This window comes from Scophthalmus maximus, chromosome 13 (genome assembly GCF_022379125.1).
Source record: "Scophthalmus maximus strain ysfricsl-2021 chromosome 13, ASM2237912v1, whole genome shotgun sequence".
Classification (NCBI taxonomy): domain Eukaryota; kingdom Metazoa; phylum Chordata; class Actinopteri; order Pleuronectiformes; family Scophthalmidae; genus Scophthalmus; species Scophthalmus maximus.
Window position 1 is genome coordinate 24,627,501 of NC_061527.1, and position 15,292 is coordinate 24,642,792.

At 45.2% G+C, this 15,292-nt stretch overlaps 1 protein-coding gene across 1 annotated transcript in view; it reads right to left on the bottom strand.

Annotated features, from left to right (window-relative positions):
- The window catches only part of lonp1 (lon peptidase 1, mitochondrial), a 15,410-nt gene extending 1,600 nt beyond the window's left edge, over positions 1–13,810 (bottom strand). The window contains exons 1-19 of the mRNA XM_035648057.2: positions 13,234–13,810; positions 11,353–11,441; positions 10,624–10,743; positions 10,207–10,372; positions 8,654–8,767; positions 8,507–8,568; positions 8,213–8,342; positions 6,752–6,835; positions 6,580–6,648; positions 6,217–6,368; positions 5,793–5,931; positions 5,423–5,601; positions 4,782–4,869; positions 1,487–1,609; positions 1,279–1,395; positions 905–1,045; positions 519–684; positions 347–433; positions 136–263 (exon numbers count right to left, since the gene is read on the bottom strand). Coding sequence (XP_035503950.2) covers positions 136–263; positions 347–433; positions 519–684; positions 905–1,045; positions 1,279–1,395; positions 1,487–1,609; positions 4,782–4,869; positions 5,423–5,601; positions 5,793–5,931; positions 6,217–6,368; positions 6,580–6,648; positions 6,752–6,835; positions 8,213–8,342; positions 8,507–8,568; positions 8,654–8,767; positions 10,207–10,372; positions 10,624–10,743; positions 11,353–11,441; positions 13,234–13,773 — 2,694 coding nt within the window. The 5' untranslated portion in view covers positions 13,774–13,810. The remainder of the gene's footprint in view (positions 1–135; positions 264–346; positions 434–518; positions 685–904; positions 1,046–1,278; positions 1,396–1,486; positions 1,610–4,781; positions 4,870–5,422; positions 5,602–5,792; positions 5,932–6,216; positions 6,369–6,579; positions 6,649–6,751; positions 6,836–8,212; positions 8,343–8,506; positions 8,569–8,653; positions 8,768–10,206; positions 10,373–10,623; positions 10,744–11,352; positions 11,442–13,233) is intronic.
- Between the last annotated feature and the right edge of the window lie 1,482 nt (positions 13,811–15,292).

Sequence of the window (15,292 nt, forward strand, 5' to 3'; positions counted from 1 at the left end):
CAGACCAGCAGATCGGAATAAGTGTCTCCCATCACAGGGGAGCAGGATGTGAAAATATCTCACAAAATGTATTTAGTAGCTGACAAAGAAGAAATTCGTCTTCATTCAGTTCCAGTATAGTATCACCGTGGTTACCTCAGGGACATGCAGGTGCAGGTGGGAGTTGAACAGGAAGTGGTTTTCTGGTTCCTGGCTCATGAGGAAGGATCTGGCAAAGGTCGAGGCAATCTTGGCACTTTCTTTCATAACATCTCCCAGCTGACCTGCAGAGGAGCACCCACACCTTTAACATGCAGCACAGACATCACACTGATGCACCCTGCAGTCTGGGACCACGAGGACTGACCTGTAACCTCCAGTGACCCCTCCTCTTTAACGTCCACTCCTCCAGGAGGACGTCGCAGCGAAGTCTCAATGAACAGTGTCGAGCCCCCTGCACAGAGTGCACACAGCTCGTCAGTCTGTATCATTCTGAGCATGTGCGTGCATGCGTGCGTGCGTGCGTGCGTGTGTCTCACCCATTGCAGTCCATGCCAGCCCCATAACCACTCCTGGTGGGGTGACATCATACATCCGATCAACTGTGAAAATGGGTTTACCCACGTAGTCCTGCAGGTTGTCAGGAGTAACGGTCGCCGTGGTGTGCGCGCCGCTGACAATGGAGAAGGCCACTTTACGGAAAACCTGCCAAGATAGATGGAGAGGGGATTAAAGTCACACACTGGGAGATGCTGTTTGAAGAAAGACTGACAAGAGTGTAACATCTATAACTTTTGTTCTGTGACTGTTCAGATCAAGTGAGAAATTATGTTAAGTGAAGATCTTAATTAACTGTACGTTGATGTTCTCTTTTTCTCTCACACAGAACCACAGGTTTCCAAACAAATACTCCACAGTATTTTACCTTTTCCACTTGTTTCTGCAGGTTCCTGACCCCGGACTCCCTGCAGTATTGCCTGATGAGCAGGCTGAGGGCGTCTGACGAGATGGAGGCCTTCTCCACCGTTAGGCCACACAGAGAGCGCAGCTGAGGCACCAGGTAGCGCTAAAAACACACAACACACACAAACACACACAGAAATGGAAATGTCAGTACCAGACAGGCATCTAACTTTTTAATTGCCACTTAATATCGTAACTGTTTATAAACCTATGCCACTATACTCAGAAATGCACAATTTTTTCTTATACAGCAAAAATATAAAATAATAAAATGCAATATAAAAATTGTACACAGCATTAAATGTATTTATTATTATTGTTTTAATTTGGTGTTACCTCAGCGATAGCCAGTTTCTCCTGGGCCACATATCCGGACACATTGATCATCTCCATCCGGTCTCTGAGCGGCTCTGGGATGGTGTCCGTCACGTTGGCAGTGCAGATGAACAACACCTTCATTGGAGACGGACAGAGTCCCGAGTCATTCGATCACTATGGACCGCAGCTCTGAACAACCACAGTGCAGACACGCTAAGTCGCCTACCTTCGACAGATCGACAGGAACGTCCAAGTAGTGGTCAAGGAAGTTGGCGTTCTGCTCGGGGTCTAGGAGTTCCAGCAGCGCGGACGATGGATCACCCTGGTAACCGCGGCCCATTTTATCCACCTTGTAATGACAGGTAGGAGGACAAAAACACATTTTTAACATCTCATTAACGTCATCACACCATTTTATCTCCCTGGAAAGAGGAGCGAGACTAAGCCATAGCAACAAGCTGCAGATTATTCTCCAACACAGTCACAAACAAGGATTCATCACTAATATGGAAATATTGATTAGAGCTGCTGTAGAACCAGATTTCACGCAAGTACTGTGCGAGTTGAGACTGGTTTATCAAGTCTGATGATAAGCATATGATTAATGTTGATTATAAATGGCTTGATAATTTTTACTGAAGACCTGAACTAAGACTGACTGTGCTCCAGGTACCAGGAACAATTTTCACTTAATCTGTGAAATATCGCAACATCTACCAGGAGGTAGAGTGGGTCGTCCTCTAACCCAAAGGTTGGCGGTTTGATCCCATCTTCCCCGCATTGTGTCCTTGGGCAAGACACTTAACCCTAAATTGCCTCTGGCGGCTCTTCAGATGAATGACGTATGAATATGACAGAAAAAGCTCAGTAAACAGCAGTGCTGTGTGAATGTGTGTGAATGTGACTTGTACTTTCAAAGAGCTTTGAGGGGTCAATAAGACTATAAAAGTGATATATAAATATAGTCAATTACATTAGTCATTTAGTAGACACTTTTGTACAAAAATTGACTTACAATAAGTGCATTCAACCATGAACACATTACACAAAAAGTGCAAGAATCAATAGACATAAAAATTTATCAAACAGGCACTACCACTGCATGGACTGGCACAATATCTGTTATCGACAGATTTATATAGATATCCATATTGCCAGATGATGTGTCCTACTCCCTGTCTTTGACTCCAGCACCTAGCCTGGAAAAAATCTAACTCAAGTCTGACCCCCCCCTCCCATTTAGATCGATTAACACAATCACAGCCATTTATCCAAAATGGTTTGATACAATGGCTGAAGGAGAAGCACAGTGGAAGCATTTTACATTAACAACCAAGATGGCTGCCACTGATGTGGTGAGCTCTGTAACTCTGCAGCTCTCCACTCTTTTCTCGTGTTAGTCCGCGGCGTACCTGTTGACACTTCCTGTAGAATGTACCACATCACAGGACAGATTAAATGCATTAACAATGCTGTTGATTGAAAAGCAACTGACACATGACATGTCTGATTTCAATAAAGCTGTGATCAAAACATTTGCGCATCTGAAAGATCAGCGTGCAGAGTTCCAGGTGAGGTGACAGGAATTGACTGTGACATGAGTGATAATAGTAGTCCTATTTAATTACTTTAGTATATGCTCATGCACTTGATATGTTTCAGCTCCACAAAACATTGGGCAATGATTAGCAATTGAGTGCCTGGAGCCAGTGTCTGCCCCCCTGGAATTTATGACCACGGACTGCTACTGGAATTTGTTACTGCTAAAATAACTTCCCCTATCCTCTGCGCCGGTTTCCTGTGCGCCCATGGCCTGCTGGTGGATGTCACAAAACGCTGATTGGTCAATGCTGCCACCTTCTGTTCATATTCATGTACACTCCATCAGACTGTCTAGCAGGCTCTCAGCCACTGACATTCACCATGGCCAAGGTGGCCAGGCTGTGGTCCACCCGCCAACATAGACAACTCTGCTACATTTCAGACATTCAGCATGTTGCTGGAAAAAACAACCTAGTTGCAGACTGCGTCTCCTGAGCCGTCGCAGGGCCCGTCCACTTGGGGATTGACTACGCTCGCATGGCAGCGGAGCAAGCCACCGACCTGAACGTGCATGCCTACAGAACAGCAGTCTGCGGTTGGAGCGAGTGGCCTTCGATGGAGCTGGCACCACACTGCTGTGTGATGTTTTCCACAGGTCAGCCACGACTCGTCATCCCCGCTGGGTGGAAACAGCAGGTTGTTCGAAGCTGTACATGGCCTCTCTCCCCCGGGCAGGAAACCTTCTCAAAGACTGGTGGTAGCTAAGTTCGTCTGGCATGGTCTCAAGAAGGACGCCAGGGACTGGGCTGACTCCCGCCACACTACGGCCCCCCTGTCGCAGTTCTCAGTGCCTGAGAGGAGGTTAGACCACGTTAACGTAGACCTAGTGGGAACTGTGCCCCCTCCCACGGTTTCACACACCTCCTGACAATGGTGGACTGGACCACACAATGGCCAGAAGCCATCCCGCTGTCAACGGCGACATCATCTGAGGAGGCACGGCATTCATCGCCTTGGTCACCTGGCTCTGTGCCCCGTCTGACCTCTCATCTGACTGGGGCAAACAGTTCACCCCAGAGCTCTGAAACGCAGTCGCAGGGAGCTTGGGGGTCAAATTCCACCGCACCACCGCCTACCACCCAAAGGCTAACGGGCTGTGTGAGCGGTTTCATCGCACCATGAAGGCCTCTTTGAGGGCCAGCCTTAAGGACAGCTGCTGGGTCGACAGGCTCCCATGGGTCACGTTAGGCCTTAGAACAGCACCCAAAGAGGACCTTCAGTCTTCACCTGCGGAACTGGTCTATGGCAGCGCCCTTCAACACGTTGATGTTGTAATTCTGTTATGGTGAATTCTGGGGGGACGTATGCAGCGGACTGGGCAAACATAATTCACCATAGATGATGTTGTGGTTCCTCTCCTTAACAATGACAGGTGGGAATGGCCCCCTGGTAAGTGTCAGTGGGTAACATGGTGTTGGGATGGGCTATATAAGTTAGCTGTTTTCCCGCAGTTGCATTCCTTTGTGTCAATAAACACCTGACACAGGCAGTCAAAGACAGGAAGTTGTTCGTCTCATATTGAAACCTCCCATTCCGACGTCACCTGTTCTAGGACTGATTCTCAGATTAAAGCATTGATATAAAATGATCATCAATACAGGAAACAGCTGATAGGAATTACTTAACCTTGAACCGCCGGTCACAGTCACATGTGAACTACGGCTCTGTAGATACAGTAGTGACAGTGGCAGGTACAGCGATTGTTGCTATGGCGACGTTTATCACTGACCGTGGGAAAATATTTCACGAGATGAGAGAGACGGATTGTTATTATTTAGAAATCTGTGGATTCTCGTCTGTTTAGACTTCAGTCTGGATACACAGATGCTATTCCATACTCTTTTCGTTTTTTCCCAGAATTATCCAGACCTGGATATGACTCAAATCAAATTCCATTATTTTCCATACTGCGTACTGACCTCATCAATTAGTACAAGCGGGTTCTCCGTCTTGGTTTTCTTCAGGCACTGGATAATCTTTCCTGGCATTGCTCCGACATACGTCCTCCTTGAAGCACACACACACACACACACACACACACACACACACACACACACACACACACACACACACACACACACACACACACACACACACACACACACACACACACACACACACACACACACACACACACACACACACACACACACACACACACATAAATGACAATAATAACGTTGGATGATGTGGCGGCTTGGCTGCGGACGAGAAACAGACTTTAGCTACAGAGTACATCTTTGACTCCAGTTGTCACAACGTGGCATATTCTCTCTCTCTCTCTCTCTCTCTCCTTATGTTTTTACAGAAAGCTGTTTGTACGAGACATCTTATTAGATGAAGTGATTTTGAGACATCACAATTTGAAGCTGAAGATTTGGTTATCTTTCCTGACAGAAACAAATGGTTTGTTCAAGGACTGTTGAAAATCTGACAGTGGCTTCTCTTTTTACAGTCTTTACAGTCTCTAAAATGCTTTTCAAACCCTCCAGTTAAACTAACAGAGTTGTGTACATGATGCTGACAGAGTAAGCGGTCTTAAGGCCCCTCAGTTCCAGACCTGTGTCCTTTAATCTCAGCCACATCGGTCATTCCTCCAACGCTGAACCTGAAGTATTGCCTGTTGAGGGCTCTGGCTATGGAGCGAGCGATGGAGGTCTTTCCTACGCCCGGGGGGCCGTAGAAACACAGGATCTTCCCCTGGGTGGAGCCGCGCAGCTGACTCACTGCAATGAACTCCTGCACAGAGACAGAGACGTAGCTGTAGGTTCTGCGTGTGTGTGTGTGTGTGTGTGTGTGTGTGTGTGTGTGTGTTTTTGTGTGTGTGTGTCTGTGTTTTTGTGTGTGTGTGTGTGTGTGCGTGCGTGCGTGCGTGCGTGTGTGCGTGCGTGCGTGCGTGCGTGCGTGTGCGAGTATGTGCGTGCGCTAACCAATATGCGTTTCTTAACATCATCCATCCCATAATGATCTTCTTCCAGAACCTCTTTGGCTCTCTCCAATGATAAGTTCTCCTCACTGTTGGTGCCCCAGGGCATGCTGGTCAGCCAGTCCATGTAGTTACGGGTCACACTGAAACACACACACACATACACACACACACATGTTCACACTTGTGGTTGCTGTTTGGTTTGTTGAAGAATAAAATCATTGCTTCTGAAAAAAAAAAGAACAGTTCCAGCATCATTTCTCTCTTTGTCTAAAGAAGCAAGTGCAGTTCCTGACCTTAATGCCACCGGCAGCCAATGAGTGATATATATCAAGATATATAATGTCATAATAAAAACATATATAATAATAACATAATAAGTCAAAGGCCCCTGCAGGCTTGAGGACAATACTAGACACAAGACCCACTTGAACTCTGACGAGTGGTTGTCCAGCAGCCCCAGCTTTGTGAGCTCCTCGTTGATCACGTCCATTATGTGCTGCGGGACTGTCCGGTCTTTGAGTCTCTCTCGAAACTTCTCTTCGATAGCGTCTTTGTCCTCCTTTTCCAGACCCAGCTCCTGAAAAACAGCCACACACACACAAACACACGACGTTTGCACGGGTCAGAGTCCACAGACTGGCTCCTCGTACCTGGTCGTCACTGTTCTGGGATCGGTCTCTAGTGCTGGAAATCACACACTGTACAGCAAATGGTCAATGGACTGTATATAGCTCTTTTCTGTGCTCCTGTTTCAGTATAACTTTGACAGTTGTGTCAGGCTGCTCTACCTTCTTGATAATCTTGAGCTGCTCCTGGAGCAGGTACTTCCTGTGGGTCTGTTTGATCTTCTCCTCCACCTGTGAGCAGAGCGACGACAGTGACAGATCAGTGACTGGAGGTCACGAGCAGAACGATGGCTGGATGAAGGTTTACAGTACATGTTTGTCGACGACCTCTGACCTCTCTGCCCAGTCGCTGCTGCAGTTTACTCAGCTCATACTCCTTCTTTAGCAGAGACAGAGCCTTGTAGAGACGCTTTGGGATCTGCAGAGACACACCAATACAGGATTCAAACTTTGCACAGCCTCAATAGAAGAACTTTATTATATAAAGATGTGGTGTGTATATATATATATATATATATATATATATATATATATATATATATATATATATATATATATATATATATATATTTAAAAGATTAGCTTTCTAGAAGTGCGGGCTGTCGGCAGGACAGCTGTAACCGTACCATCATCACTCTCATGATCTCACAACGATAAACTTTGAGGGGGTGAAGGATCTTAAGTGTTCAGAGAAACCTCAGAGAAATCGGATACATTCAGTGATTTGAACCAGTTTTAAATGTTGGGTCCATTTGTTGTGGATCTCTGGAACCATGAACACTGAAGGAATCACCACCTCGCAGTCATATGCCTCCACAAACCAGCAGACAACGAACACGTTGCAGCTTACATCCATGTCTGTCCAGACTCATGTGATGGACGCATTAAAACCGATGCACTCTTGACTTATGGCCATCACTGTGACTTTTGACCACCAAATTCTAATCAGTTCACCCTTGAATCCAAGTGAATGTTTGTCAAATTTGGTATTCTTGACAGATTATCGGACTGACAAACAGAAAACATAATGTCACAGAGGCAAAATAAACACAACCTCAACAAATGTTAGCTGACGTCCTGTGTCTGCTGAAGATCATCAGAGAAAAACTGATTCTTAATGTGAAACTGATTCATTCATTATTTTGTAGCAGTTGTAATTATTGGGCCCATTTGTTTGCAGAGGAGGCTTGTGTGTATAATTCAGCTCCTGTTAAAATCTCTTGGACATCAAACGGCACAATGAAGACAACAAAACTAAATCTGACCGGTAAACAAATGTGACATGAAATATATCACGTTGGCTCTTGTACTGTATCTTCCAAAGCTGGCGACTGTTCTCACACTGTGAGCAGCTGAGAGCTGGGGAAGTCAAACTGAAGTGTGTTGGTTTCATCCGATCCTGAGTACTCACCCAGTTTGAACACCACTTTTTGAAAACCCTTGATTTAATCTCGCCTTTGTGTCTCTGGTCTAGATTTGTTTTTATTATGGCATGGATTTATTGCTGTGCCTTATGGTTGGTGGGCATTATGAATTTGGGTCACACCACCCAGAGTAAGTATGGTGTATCCTTCTCCAACTGCATCAGGGAGTAGTACTAATCCCATTAAGAAGATGCAGCTCTCAAAAACGAACTTTTCATTTCAGTTTAGGAGAGGAGACTTGGAGGATGAGGCCTAATTACTGGTTGGTTCACTTCCTTGAGCCCTGCTGAAGATCAGCACACAGCCGCTTCCCTGAACCTGTATGACATAAGCCTCCTCCTGGGACAGCTGTCAGCATGCAGATCGCTCACATTGATCTCCTCCAGGACGTCCTGTAGTTCGTGTGACTCCGCCCCCGTCAGAGCTGCTCCCATGTCACTGAGGTAGATGGGATTATCAACCACCCTCTGACCAGCCTGCATCATCTGAAGGACAGACTCTCTGAAATGAAAGATACAAAACACTATATATCACATCATGAGAAACCATCAGAGGGAAGCTGTGGTGTAAGTTCTTTTATTATTAATATTTACATATTGAAACTTGTTTTAATGTGTGATGTAAAAGGACCACGGACAAAGTGAGTAACTACATAAATGTCGGACCTGTAGAGCGGGTTGAGTGCAATGATGTCCCTGATGGTCTTTACTATCTCTGCTGTCAGTGCCTGCAGAACACACACACACTTTACCATCTGTTCTGAGACAAATGCCACTCAATCAAGAGAACTGTCACGTGAGCGTGTTTTGTACCTTGACCTCCTCCGTGACAGTGAACTGCTCGTGTTGAACATTGTCCACCTCCACCATCAGGATGTCGGAGGAGGGCAGCGGTCGGAGCTCTGGACTCAGGACCGTCTCTGAAATCTGACCAGAACACAAAAAAATTCACATCACTGACACCAATATGAAAACCACTAATACATCCATTAGCCCCACTAACTATTTTTAGGGCCGATGGCGATACCGATGTTTTTTTCATCAGCCTTAGCCGATGACTGGACTGGATAAGGACTGACGATTTTCTTGAGCCGATATTTGGAGCCGATACTACTTTTGCTCCCTCAATTGAATAGTTAAATAGAATTAAATTCAGCGGGTTGTCTCATCCGATCTGAGGTCTTAGTCAAAGTGGGGTTATGGCCAAGGCCGTGGCTCGCCTCCCTGGGTAGAGGGAGACGAGGCTCACGTCACTCTTGAACATCTCAGGAGTTCCCACCGCACCGGGACTCGTCCGCCCGCGAACGGGATCCCCTGCGCAAAGCCTGCGGCGCGGTCAGCACGGAGACTAAAAAACAGTCCACCGGCAGCCGCGCCTGACTCCTGCCGAAGCAGAGAGGGGAAAGGCGGGGAAGAGAAGGAGGGTATGGGGGAAGAAGAGCCAGCCGACGAGCAGAGAGAGCGCGAGGACGTGGAGGATGCGTAAAACAGCAACCACGAGCCTCGCGCCCGTCCGGAGGCGGCGGCGGGCCCCCCGAGATTAAAAAGTAAATTTCCAAGAGGAAAAGGGTTTGGAGAAAAAGGAGAAAGACACAAACCCACCAGGCGCTCCGTCCACCGCGACCCACGACTAAGCCGGCCGGAGCCAGCGAGAAGTCGGAGGAGGAGCGGCGGCTGCGGCAGAGCGGGGTGGGAGAAATTGAATCCCCCTCCTGCTCTCCGGAGTAGAAGGGAGAGTTGGGTACCCGGCGGGCGTGCAGCGCAGCAGCCTAGGACAGAGGCTGCCGAGCGGCAGAAGAATACTGGACTACGTACTTTGCGAAGTGAAACATGTGCAAAAGGTCAAAAGAAATGCAATTAGAGAAGCTGAGAACAACTCAAATTAAAGTCATAAAGAACTTTAACCTAATTAATAAATAAATAAATACCCTCTAGAAGATACAGCCACAAACAACACTGCAAGACCCTGCTTTGGTTAATATTGGACTACAAATTAATGAAATGGTCAATGACAACTATTAGATTGCAGTTTTACGCCTACATCCATGTGTGTCCACACTCATTTAGAAAGCATTAGATCCCCTCAGGCCCCATTCATTCCCACTCTGCCTGGTTGTGATTCCAACCCTGGGCTCTGACCTCTATTTGCCTCGTGCCCAAAGCCCAGGTCAGTGTGTGCTGACTCCTGACCAACTGAACCAAGAAGTGGATCAGAAACACAAGCCAAAACTAAAACAGGGTTTTTTCCAAACAAGGTGACGGTGTTGATGGAGCAGATGGTGTTGAAGGTGCTGATTGGCTGAACGTCCTGCTGTTTGTCTGAGTAATGCCAGAGTTATTCACTTTGGCACATGTGGCAAACACACCTTGTCCTCCGCCTGCTCTGCCTGAGAAACCGGCTGGTCCTTGCGGCCGCGTTTTGATTTGCGTCTTGGTGGAGGTTTGGGGTGGGACTCGGGCTCAGACTCTGACACCGCAGGGGACGTCACTATCTCCTCAGGCTCCACCTCCAGCTGCTTGGTGATCCGGATCCTGACGGGGCCAGATCGTAGAGAATGTGACATTTAATGACATCTACACCATCACCATGATTTTGCACCAGATGAGCTAGCAACATGGCGGATGAGGGCGACAGTAGAGTGACAGTGGTTCAGATATTTTCTCAAAGCAAAGTTAACAGTCAGACAAGGGTCGACAAATCTGAGGATGTGCTGCTGTTCTGCTGATTTTCATTCCAACACCCCCCCCCCCCCCGACCCAGATAATGTAGTAGTGTTTCTGACCTGCGATGTCCCATGACAATCATCCTCAACTTGTCTCCCAGGTCCTGCATCTCGTGAATCTGAACAAATGTCCCTGTAGAGTAGACTGCGTCCAGAGACTCCACCACATCGGACTCGTTACTGCAACAGACCACTGACAGACTTACACACACATATTGACATATATTGTGTGGACACATCAGATACACATGAAGGCCGATTATAAAATTTAAGTACTTGAATAGTTTGATTTCTTGTGATAATCACCTATGAGTGTCTGTGTTCAATTATGAAACTGTATTTGTAGAAAAAGGTCAATTATACTATGTTGAAATATTAATTGTACTGTTTTCAGCCAATAACACATTTTTGGGGGAGGAGAATGGCACTTTTTCTGAATAGCACAAGTATTTTGAATTCATCTGTAAACCAAAAAGCAGCAAACATGTCCATATTCTGTTGTGTAGACCAGTATTGATTTGTAAAAATTGCACCTCTAACAAAGTCCACTAATCTCAGTGACAAATACACTGCCTTTCCCTAAGATGCCTGAACTATTTCCACTGGTACAAAAGTGGGAAAAGTTGACAAGCCATCCCTTTCAGTTTAGTTATACAAATCATGTAACCACCGGTCACTGATGGGATCAGTTCCCGGTGAGAGAGTGAAGCACAGCTCTCCTTCGAATCGAGTCATCAAAATGACCATCACTGGGAGTAGCAGAGAAGTGAGTCCTCAGAATTGTCTTACGTATCATCTTTCTTCAGGAAGACACCGGCATACGGCTGAGCCAAGCGAACCTTCCTCCTCAACAGCTCCATCAGCGCTTTGTTCTTTACCTGGCAGGAATAAAGTTTTTAATATGATTATGAAAAGAAATGCTGACACCTGCAGGTCGGTTTGGTTTGAGCAAAATGTAAAAGTGACTTCCTACGAAATGAAATATAGATGAAATAAATTAAATACAGATGACACAACTAAAACAGAAAAGAACCACTAGAAATATTTTGCAAAATTTCAAGTCAGCCTTAAAAATATCATGATATTGATATTTATCAAGTTTAGTATTCAGTGAATATTTTGTCCTTTTGTCTGACGATGATCAAACTGTGATGGAGAAGCTGAAGTGATGTCATCAATCACACTGAACTGTTTGTTCATGATCATGAGGAATATTGATTGTTGTTCTAATAAAAGAGATGGTATTTAGTTTTTGGTACTATTTATTGCCACAGTCTCCTCCTGTCGTTCCGAGCTGCAGTGATAGAATCAGGAAGTAAAACACTGAATCAAATCATCTTTATTGAATTCAAATGAAGCTCTAATATTAATTAGTATATACATATTTATTTAGTGTGATAATCTCTCCCTCTGTTTATTAGAAAGTTATTTTTTAAAACCAGAGTGGACACATGAAAAGTCTGGAACAGCAACATGATTCCACTCATTCATAAATATCTGCTGCGCTTTATTATTTGTCACGTTACTCTAACCTCTTTTGTCCCTGACGGGAATCCTGTGGATTAGAATGATGACTGGTTTCCAGTGATCTGGTTGGTCAGTGGTTTGGCTGTTGACAGGTGCTGATCTCTTATCTGGAACGTAACCAGAGTTCGACGTTCAGCATCCGTTACCATGGTGATTTACCCACAAATGCTGCTTCCTAGTACAGACCTATGAAATGTCAGATGTATATAATTACCTCTGCCAAGAAGGTTTGGTTTTCAACCCTGTCCATTGGATGGTTGATTGTTCTACTGAACGCATTGCCACGAAACTTGGATGGATGGGACATGGGCCAAGAGAGAACCCAGTAAATGTTGACAAGGATCCAGACAAAGGGGCAGATGCAGGAATTTGATCACTTTTTAACTTTGTGAGATTTTCAACATGTTCACAGATTTTCCAGGGAATAATAAATGATTCTTAATAGAATCAGGCATTTTTAGAGAACTGGTATCCGTGAGTGTGTGAAATCTGGTGGAGCTTGATTGAGTTCAAGGAGACTGTTGGGCCTTGGAGGATGTACGGCTCTACTGAGTGTAAACTTTGGGAAATGACCGATCATTAGAATTTCTAATGTCTCGTCCGGACAAAGTTAGTAAGTACACTAGTTAAAAAACGTCAGCCCTATCCAGACCTGGTAATAACATCCGTCTCTAAATTAGCCAGTTCAAATCAGAGTGTGTCTTCTGTGAGCACGTCCCCGCTCGATACGCAAATAAACAGACGCATCATTTCTGTGGTCCAGGACACCTTGACCCTCGACCAACTCCTAATGTGGTCTGAGTGGTCAGATCTCAAATGTGTTCACAGCAGAACTCAGATCTGTCCACTTGTGGTCAGATCACCTGAGAAGGAACATGGCCTGAGCACACCAGGACACTAACCAATCACTCGTCTGCGCAGTGGATGATGTGGCGACAGATGTGTAACATCTGCAGAAGATGAGGGCTTTTAGAACAGTCCATATCATAATAATAATAATAATGACTTAATTTTATTTAGCGCCTTTCAGGGGACCCAAGGACGCGTCGAAGAAATGGCTCAGGCTTCCACAGTTTCACCTCCAAGCTCCATGAAGAGCGTTGTCGTAACATTGCATCATCCGGGTCCCTGCCCCCTCCTCACCTCTATGATCTTGATGAAGCGGGGAAACACCGGGTTCCTGCTCACAGCGATCAGCGGCACATTGGGAAACACCTCCGGGACCATCATGGGGGTGAGGGCCGTCATCTGAGGTCCGTTGTACGGCACCCCACCGTCGCCCCCAGACTCCTCTGCCCCGGAGCCTGCACTGTCCCCGCCGTCCTCCCCGGAGAAGCCCGCACCGCTGGCCTGGTTCCCGAACATCCTGTCCGGAATCACGTAGAGTCGAGGGGCCGCTGTGAGAAGATCGGCGCGGCCACGGGGAACGGCACCGACCCGCTGCCACCGGTGAGGTCTGACGGTCAACCTGCAGCCAGCTGTCACCGCGGTGCCGCCGGTCATGTCAGCGCAGCAGGTGGTGCTGGTTCTCTGTGAGCCCTCGGCTCTGCTGTAGAACCGGCCCGGGGCAGCGGCGTCGGCCCTTGGAGCCAGGCTCCGGCCGGGCCACTTCAGTCTGACGAGGAGAGCCGGGTTTCTGTGCATCTGTCTCGCAGCGCTCAGCATCTTCATGCACGCAGCCATGTTGATCTGGAGCTTTCTGCAGCACGTGACCGACCTTTTTCCGTCAACGTTTGATGACGTAGCGTTGCTCTCGTAACTTGTTTATTAAAGCTACAGTGTGTAATATCTAGAAGAACATATTCACAGAAATTGAATACATTCACCATAACTATATGCATATGTATAATCACCAGCAACAAAGAACCGATGTCTTTTTGTCAACTTTGAATGAGTTAAATATAGTTACATTAGGGGGGACCCGACTTGTATTTCAAACTGTCAACAGAAACAACCACAACAGAGGCTAGTGTACGAAACACATACCTTCCGTGGGTCTAATATCACCAGCAAATGAAGAATACGTAAGAAGTGAAAAAATTACATGAATTAAAGAAAGAAGGGAAAAAGGTCGCAAGAATACAGAAATAATCACTTAAAGACATTAAATATATTGCACAAATGGATGGTTTTCACTGTTTTTTAGTTCTGTACAGGTGAAATTTTACTGCTCCATTTCCTTCATGAACACAAAAAAAATATTTTTGTTTGTGAATTTACATTTGTGGATGTGGAATTTGGCATTCATAAGATCAAATTGATGAGGAAAAATTCTTTGTCATCCTCATAACTGTGATCATAAAAACCAAATAATATATCTCTATAAAAAAGTGCCAGTGAAAGTGTTGTTAACTATAAAGGTGTTTACATCTTTCCAGAGAGCCAGATACACCTAGTGATGACCCAACAGAAAGAAGACGAACCGTAACTTACAAAATTCCCCCCAATTCAAGACCTGTGTACTTGTAAGAATTGATTTTATTACTCTTGTAAGGTTTTAGAAATAATTTATCTTAGTGTTTATTGCTGCATATTTAAATTTGATTTGCCATATTTAGCTGCCAAGCCTCAGGATATTGACAATGGCAAAAACTCAACTGATACCAGCAGGTCTGTTGGCTCCAACCCGTCTGGATTTCATAGCCTGTCCCATGAACTACCAGGTAGCAGTCCCACACACTAAACATCATTTGTTATGCTGTGGACTCCATTAGCAGTTTGACGTCCCCCTCTAATGAATATGTCTAGTTTGTCTAGTTGAGAAGTGCTCTTCTGCTTGTATGTCTGTATCACCATACCATTACAGGAATGTAACGTGTAAACCAGAAAACACGACCAATACTTTTTGATTGAAAAATATTACAGTTTATATAGACTGTATCTGAGTTAATTTTATGATCGGAAAACGCCAATTTATTCTATGCCTTTTTAATTTTATATATTTAATATTATTATTTTTGCATCATTTTTTATTATTTTATTTAAAAATATTCTTGTACATCACATTTCATTTTGGAGAGGTTCATCACAATTGTATATATATATACACATATGTACATACATACATACATACATACACACATGCATATACAATACTCATAGACATATACATACATAGACATAAACATATATATATATATATATATATACACACACACATTATCACACAACTGTATATATATAACAAATCAACAAAAACATC